Below are 7,800 nucleotides of genomic sequence, written 5' to 3' on the forward strand. Positions count from 1 at the left end.
CACGTCTTATGCGTGGTGGCACTGATTGCTTTTCTTCCCAGCTACCTTTTCAAGAATGTTTGCATGGCTAACAGCTTTGGGAGATAGAGCAAGCATCTCCTTTCAGAATCAAGAGCATGGAGAAGCCGGCTGGTCCTTCCCTCTGCCTTTGACTGGGACTGCTCCAGACCATCCCCCTCAGCCGGGCTTCTGGCATGGCATTTAGGAAAGGAGTTCCCCGAGAACTGCGGTGAGAAATCAGAGTGAGGCCGAGGCTGTGAGCACAGCACAGCTTCCTCGTCCGTACGGTGGGAGTGGCAGTGCCTACCTTGTGGGATCGTCTTCAGGATTTTAGAGCATCTAGCAAGAGGTGGTAGTAAACCTTTAATAAATGTAAGTTCCTCTCCCCGTTCTAACTCAAACACCTCATGTGGGCATCTCCTTTCAGAGCAAAGAGCAGGTTTAGTATACTGTCTAGTATAATAAAGGTAATGTCTCCCTCTGGGGCAAAAGGACAGATAGGTTTAAATTTAAAATATTTTTATAACCTTCTTTATCTTTAGATATTTACTATATGGCCTGTTACAGAAAAAGTTTGCCGCTGACCCCTGGGTTAGAGGACTATTTAATGTGTCAATAATGTATTCTATATCACTTATACCAAGTATGTTCTCTCTCCACTACCTGACTCCAGTTGTTCCCAACTGTTTAGTAACACTGTAGCTGCCTTGACTATATAGTTTGCATTGCTCCCCATTTCCAACTCCAGGTAAGAGTTTCATCTTGTGTTTCTTAATATAGTCTAAGCCAGACACACTTAGAGACTAGTCTCTGTTTGAATGGGAACCTCATGGAACATTCTTAACTAAGGCAACAGATTGGTTCAATGTCAGAATTCTCTTGCTACTAGAGTCTTGTTACCAGCAGCTCAAAGCCTCTCTGGGCTTCTATCTCGTTAACCAATTTCTTGTCTGAGGGTGTAAACTCTGTTTAGATGTGCATTAGCTACTCACACTCCCAGTAGCTCTATGTGTACTCATTTTGCATTGCCTAACTCATTTCATACCTAGGCCCTATTTTGACTATGTTTAGCTGGATCTGAGCTCTTTCATGCCTCGTTCCTTTCTCTACTCTTATGATCTGATGTTATCCACACCACAATCATCTATCAACTGGCAGAATAGTGAAGAAATAAGTATTTTTACAAATTTTCTTAAGTCATCTTTGTATTTATATGAGTCTTAGATATAGTACACAATATTCATATTTACTACACACACCTGGTCAGATGTAAAACTTAACATTTCAAAACTGCATCCAATGAAAAATAATATCACAGGGAGAGGAATTGGAAAGTCTTTCAAGTGTAGATTTAAAAATGCTGCAAAAAAATAAATATCTTTACTAAAAGGCAGCAAAATATCGCATTTATAGAACTTTAATTTGGCATGGTTTCTCAGTACTGAGAACAATGAAATACCATTCCTGTACTCACTTCTTATATTCCTGTAATTGAAACTCTCACACTTAAGCACACAGAATCCGTGTAATTGTTAATCCACTAGATTCTTGCTTTACCTCTTCTATGAAGTTTCTCATTTCCTTAGAATCTTTAGTAAATATTGCTAACAATCATTGGCTCTTGGATTACTATCAAAATATTTATAGCCGTTTTAGTACACGCTATAAATCAGATATTAGTTTCTTTAGCAATCCTGCAATGAGAGGTTAATAAATAGCTAAATTTTCATGAAATCTCCTGATTGATTCCCAAGATAACAGTGAGGAAGTAGCTATAATAATTTGACCAAGGGGAAAAACTAGCTACCTATTACCAGTTATCTACTACAGATTAAAAAGCCTATGATGAGTATTTAACTTTGTTTAACTGTGTTGATCATTGCTATCCAAGTGCAATAAGCAACATCACAGCATTTCCTTCAGTTTCATGTTTTCTGCTTCTTTGTAATACAAACCCTTATCAGGTCAAAGAATACAAAAAAAAAGTGCTTTCTTTAGATCGCTACATTATTCTTTTCTTCTCAGGAGAGTTAGGCACAATTTATCATTTCGATAAAACGTATGAGACACCCTACCCAGTTAAAAAGTAACTGAGCCATCCAGAAGACCTATCACTTTAAAAATTCTTTGTGTAAGGGAAGAAAGTGGTAGGACAACCAACTTTTCAATATGAATGAAACTATAGTATATGATAACGCAGACAACAAGAAAATCCCCCAACCCTTGATTTTCTGCTTCTTTGCTTCAACTCTCCTGGTCATTTAAATATAACCATGACCTAGCAAGTAAGAACGTGGGAATAGTTTGAATCCAATAGAGGTAAAGAATATGGATCAGATTCTACTTGTCTCTTCTAAGAGACAGATTACTGTTAGATTCATTTGATTGAAAATCTTGGAATAAAGGTATGAATTTAGGAACAAAATTCTAATTTCCTATTATTGCTATTTTCCTTAATTCCATATGGTGGCATTTACAAGACATATCCAAAGTATAAACTCAAAGAAACTTACACCTACCTCCAACTGTACAGATTAAAGACAATATTAGAATGATTTCAGGGAGGCCCTCAGATTGATTCTCGATCCCAGTCCTGAATAAATCCATCCAGGGACCAGTAGAGCCTTTGTTTAAAAAAGATAAATTAGAAGGACCGGAACTGGACGTCATCCTGTTGTTTCTCACGGATCATCTGAATCCAGTTCTTAGGACTCTGCAAAACTAACACAGGGTCAAAAGAATGTAAGATTTACTTTCTCAATGGCTTTCTAATGCTTATCTAAAAAAAGGAAAAAAAAGCCTGCATTTCTCCTTAATTCCTTAATTATTTATAGTGATATCTGAGGGTCTGCCAAAATTAGGAATGCCTCCTCCTTCTATGATGCTTTCGATTTAAATGAGATAGAAAGGTACAACCCCAAGGGATAGAGACTAGCCAGTGTCACTCTGTGTTCACTTACAATGCCAGGTACTATTCAGCTATATTCACCCTGCATCTATCCAACTGCCTGAAAGGATTTTTTTTTTTTTTTTTGAGCAAGATTAGCCCTGAGCTAACATCTGCTGCCAATCTTCCTGTTTTTGCTGAGGAAGACTGGCCCTGAGCTAACATCCATGCCCATCTTCCTCTACTTTATACGTGGGACACCTACCACAGCATGGCTTGCCTAGTGATGCAAAGGTCCACCTGGGATCGTTTGAACCGGCAAACCCCAGGCCGCCAAAGCGGAACACGCAAACTTAACCACTGCGCTACCCGGCTGGCCCCTGAAAGGATTTTTCATCTAACTGGTCATCATGACCATAAGCTGGTGCAGGTTACTTAGCTCTGGGGATGGACAGCTGAGGGGTTTGTCCTCAGCTTATCTGAGCCTCTGGAAACATGTTGTGGCAGCTATTCCAAAGTGGGAAGTGGGATCGGGAAGAATATTCTGATATCTTTTGTTGTTCTATCCAGACAGAAATTAGTAGACCATGATGATATCAAAGCATAACTTTCTTTTATCTCATTTGGGCCACTCATGGGCCAGAAAAAGAGATTTCTCTAACTTTTATAGATTTACGTAGCAAGCAAGAATGTAAGAAAAATATTGAAACTGAAAGGATTTAGGACAGGGGAGATATTACACATTCTATCTCAATGTTACTTCTTAGAAGAGGAGCAACAGGGCCACGATGTGTCTTGGTTTGAAAAAATAAATAATAGCTGTAGTCTGCCAGTCTCACCTGCTTCCCTGGTAAGGAAAGTGTTACATCAGGGATCTTAAACTTCATGCAGGCAATTCTTCCAATTCAGTTTCTTATAATAGTGGCTTAACATTTTCTAGAGTCCGCCATTAGCATCGTATCTGGCTGCCTTGCTAAGCATTCATTTAGTTTTACTAAACTTCCTCTCATAATCCAGCAATGCCTGCTTTTTCAGTTTCAAATATATATATATATTTCTTATATGCTCTTTTCTGATTCCAAAAATAATGTTTTGAAAGAGAAATTTTAATTAAATGGATACATACTTATTGTGAAGACTTTTGAAATAAATATGTAAAGAAACATTTCAAAACAGAAAAAAATTATCCACAGTCATGTCATCTAGTGGCTCTTATACGTTTTATTTACATAGTTGGGTTCATTCTTATATAATTATACTTTATGCCGTTTTCCACTTGTATCACTAGCATCAAAGAGCCTTGATGTAAACATCATGTACAGAGGTTGTATCATATTAGCACCGATGTAAAAGTACTGACTCTGTGATCAGACTGTCTGCATGCAAGGCTTCTTTTCAATATTTTTGAGTCAGGTTTTGTGAGAAAGCGTATCCATGCCCTTTAGGCAAAGACCACCAGGAACACTTCTGTTGTTGGTAAGTTTAGTTTATTATTTGTCACAGCGAGGGAGAACATTGACCCTGGGGAACTGTGGGCTGTTTCAGTAAAAGGATGTTAGAAAGAACTTATTGCGAATCCGGGCTGTGCTGAGTAATTTTGGAGCGAGCCTAAGGAAATGAGGATTTTCTTTAGACTGGGTGCTGTCAGAAAGCAAGGACAGCTCTGTGCTTGGGTATCTCAATAAGTCTTATCTCTAGAGAGGGCCAACTTGAATGAGGATAAAGCTGTCATGGGTACAGAAGCAGCAGTCACTCATGTTACCCAAGAGAGGGGATGTTTGGTATTGTTTGGGTTGCATGGTGACTTTGATTTTGTCTTGCTTTATTGTGGTCTCAGAGGAAACTCATCTGATGTTGACGTTCTGTGAGATTATGTCCAACAGGATAATGTTAGACTAGCTATGAGCATCAGGCTAGCTTGTTGAAACACTGAGTGAGACCTAGCTCTGTCAGACCCGTTCCTGATGTCAAGGGCTGCTTTTTTTGTTTGTTTGTTGTTTTTCCTCAAAGGATTTCTAAATTCCTTAACCTCACTTTAACATGTCAAGAGCTGGAGGTAGCCCAGTGGATCTTGGTAGTAATATAAGTGACAGAGCAGAGCAAGTTCAGCTATCCCTCTGGTAGAGATCCTTAATCTTGGCTACACTTTAGAATCACTTACAGGGTTTTCAAAATACTGATTCTTGGGTGACACCTCCAGAGGTTAATTTAATTGGCCCGAGGTGCAGCCTGGGTATTGGAAACTTCAAAAACTTCTCAGTGATTCTAATGAGCAGCGATTGTTTAGAAGCACTGATCCAGGAGAAGCCCACGTCATTAGAGAAGAATGCTGCGATAGACTGACAAGGTTTGCTTTTAGTTAACACGAAACTATTTGGGAAAACATTGTCAACGTCACTTATTAACTTGCCCACTGTTACTCCCAGACCAAGCAGGCTTGACCAAAAAAGGAAAACTATTTTCTGCATCACAGTTATACATTCCTACATGCTTTCAGAATTTAATACAGGAAAGGAGTCTATTGTTTTCCAAACTGGAAGTAGGGAGATATTTTCTCGTAAGGATTTTTCCCATTTCTAAAACTGTTTGAAAACTTTAATAAGTGTTTATACATTCAATCCTAATAAATCCCTTTCAGAAAAGAATAAAATTACTCCAAGTCTTAATTATTCTGGAAATTCAAGGATATATATGATCAAGTTCAACAGAATTGTACTCTCTGGTTGGGAATATGTGCCAAACACTCGGTTTAGCTTCTTCAACCTCCACTCCAAATTCTCCTAACAAACCTTTCCCCTAAGAAATGATCTCATCTGAAGTCAGCATGTAAATGCTAATATTACTCTAGTTTATATTTTTAAAGGTATGAATGAAGAAGTAGCAGTGAGAAGAAACAGATTTTCAATATAATTAAAATTAAAACTCCTTCTTCCGGTTAAACTGACTTTTGACAACATTGGATGTGTTTATGAGTCCATGTCTCATTAAGGAAAAATCGGTTTGTCTTAAAATTACCACATGGGTTTCCTACGGTAATTTATCATCAATAAATTAGATAAGGCCTCAATTCTCTTTGTGTGTGGAGTTAACTGATGACTGCCCTCTCAAAAATGGCATGTGGATTTGTCCTCAACAGTCAGTCGACCTTGAGAAATTCTCTTTCTCATGGAGTGCAAGTCACAATCATTCACCTTGTCCCTGAAAATGAGAAGTCTTTCCTTCTTTCAATGACTACATTTTGAAGGAATTACATGACAAAAGTATCCTGAAGAGGGCACCGTGGGATCCCAGTGATCTTCCCAAGGTGCCAAGCACTTGCTTATTATGACAGATACAACAACTGGGGTTGGATTGTCTCCTCAGTAAACCTCCTACCATGCAACACAGCAGCCATCTTACTCACAGGCTCGGGAGGTGCGCGGTCTGTTGGCCTCCTAGTGCTCTTCACTCACAATGCGCCCTTCCTCGTCTTGGCTCAGCTCCATACACCTGAGGGAATGCAGACGTCAGTGTGCTTTCCCCTCTGTGCCTCATTAAGGCAAAGGGAACAGCATGAGCCAGGTGAATAATAAGGAAAGTTGATAGAGGAAGTGTCATGGGGGAGGGCAGGGGCTGAGGTAGAAATTCAAACTGAGCAACTGGTTGTACTTTGGGAAAGTCCTTGATTGGCTGCTATAAAACTCCAGGAGGGAACAGCTGGCTGAATCTGCAGCTGGAATACTGTGGGAACATTTGTTCCTCTCGGAGGGGAGGTTGAGGGAGAATGTACCAGAGAGGAAGGGCAACTTCTTAAAAGGGAAACTAGGTGAGGGCTCACCATCCATAGCCTCAGGAGAAGTATGCTGTGGTATGTGAGAAGTGGAGCCTAGCTATTCCGTTCACCCCAGAGCAGCCACAACCAACTGCTCCTCGCTGACAGTTACTTGCTCCAAGCCCCGCCCCTGGTCTGCACCCATTGGCTTCAGGTTCATAGTTCTTGATTTGATTGGCTGATGAGGCACAGTCCTAGAAGGTGCTACACAGCATCATTGCTCCTGCACGCTTAAGTCTACCTTTGAAGACTTAAGGCCATGCTTATTAAACAAGGGTGAAAAAGAATCTCCAGAAATTGTATTGCTACGTTAATTTAAAGCTTTTGAACAGTGGATTTCTGGCAAAGAGCGGATGAATACTATTTGCCCAGGATTCTGGTAGGAGTGAGTTTCCTGGATAAGTTAGGATGGTAGAGATTTTGAAATATGAGGATGCAAGTTTCTGGGTGAGAAAAAGCAAAAAAGAGAATGCCTGTTCTAGGCATGTAGGAGAATAGAATCAAGACAGGCAAGGTGGACTTTCACTTCTGGGTCTTTTTTTTAAGGAACAATGATATACTCATTTCTTTTTTCTAAACATAATATGTAGAGGATATTATAACTGAAATTACTTAGTGATATTACCATTGAGCCGATTTTCATATTCCCACTTTCATCATAAAATATTTTGGGAGAAATTTTGTAATAATTTTGAAATCTAGATGGATACTTATTTGGCATATGTAATACCTGTTTATAATTTTGCTCACACAAAGCCTTTGTGAAGCTATTTTGATGCCTATGAAAAGGGATGTGCAGAGAAGAGAGGTGGAAAAGTAGGGAAGTGAAAGGTGAGCCTACCAAAGACAGAAGTAAATAGTAAACGTTCTCTGAATAAATTATCCTTCTGGCTGGCAGAGAAGCACTCACAGCCTTCCTGTGTGGTCTTGTAGCGGCCGCAAAGCAATAGACTTTGTTGAAGGAAATTATTTTCACAAAGTTAGCAGTGTAAATTCATTTTGGGGATGGTCAGTTAAGGAAACTAAGAAAGACTTTTAAAAGCCATAAGGTGCACACAATGTTTTAATGAAATAAAAGTTGGGGTTGTTTCTGAATAACTCA

The 7,800-nt window shown here is 39.3% G+C and overlaps 1 protein-coding gene across 1 annotated transcript in view; it reads right to left on the minus strand.

Moving 5' to 3' along the window:
- Positions 1 to 6,433, minus strand: part of SLC9C1 (solute carrier family 9 member C1) — a 91,759-nt gene extending 85,326 nt beyond the window's left edge. Inside the window, exons 1-3 of the mRNA XM_070508529.1 lie at positions 6,291 to 6,433; positions 2,520 to 2,721; positions 1,260 to 1,360 (exon numbers count right to left, since the gene is read on the minus strand). Coding sequence (XP_070364630.1) covers positions 1,260 to 1,360; positions 2,520 to 2,670 — 252 coding nt within the window. The 5' untranslated portion in view covers positions 2,671 to 2,721; positions 6,291 to 6,433. The remainder of the gene's footprint in view (positions 1 to 1,259; positions 1,361 to 2,519; positions 2,722 to 6,290) is intronic.
- Positions 6,434 to 7,800: the final 1,367 nt, after the last annotated feature.

Source organism: Equus asinus, chromosome 5 (assembly GCF_041296235.1).
Source record: "Equus asinus isolate D_3611 breed Donkey chromosome 5, EquAss-T2T_v2, whole genome shotgun sequence".
In the NCBI taxonomy this organism is placed as follows: domain Eukaryota; kingdom Metazoa; phylum Chordata; class Mammalia; order Perissodactyla; family Equidae; genus Equus; species Equus asinus.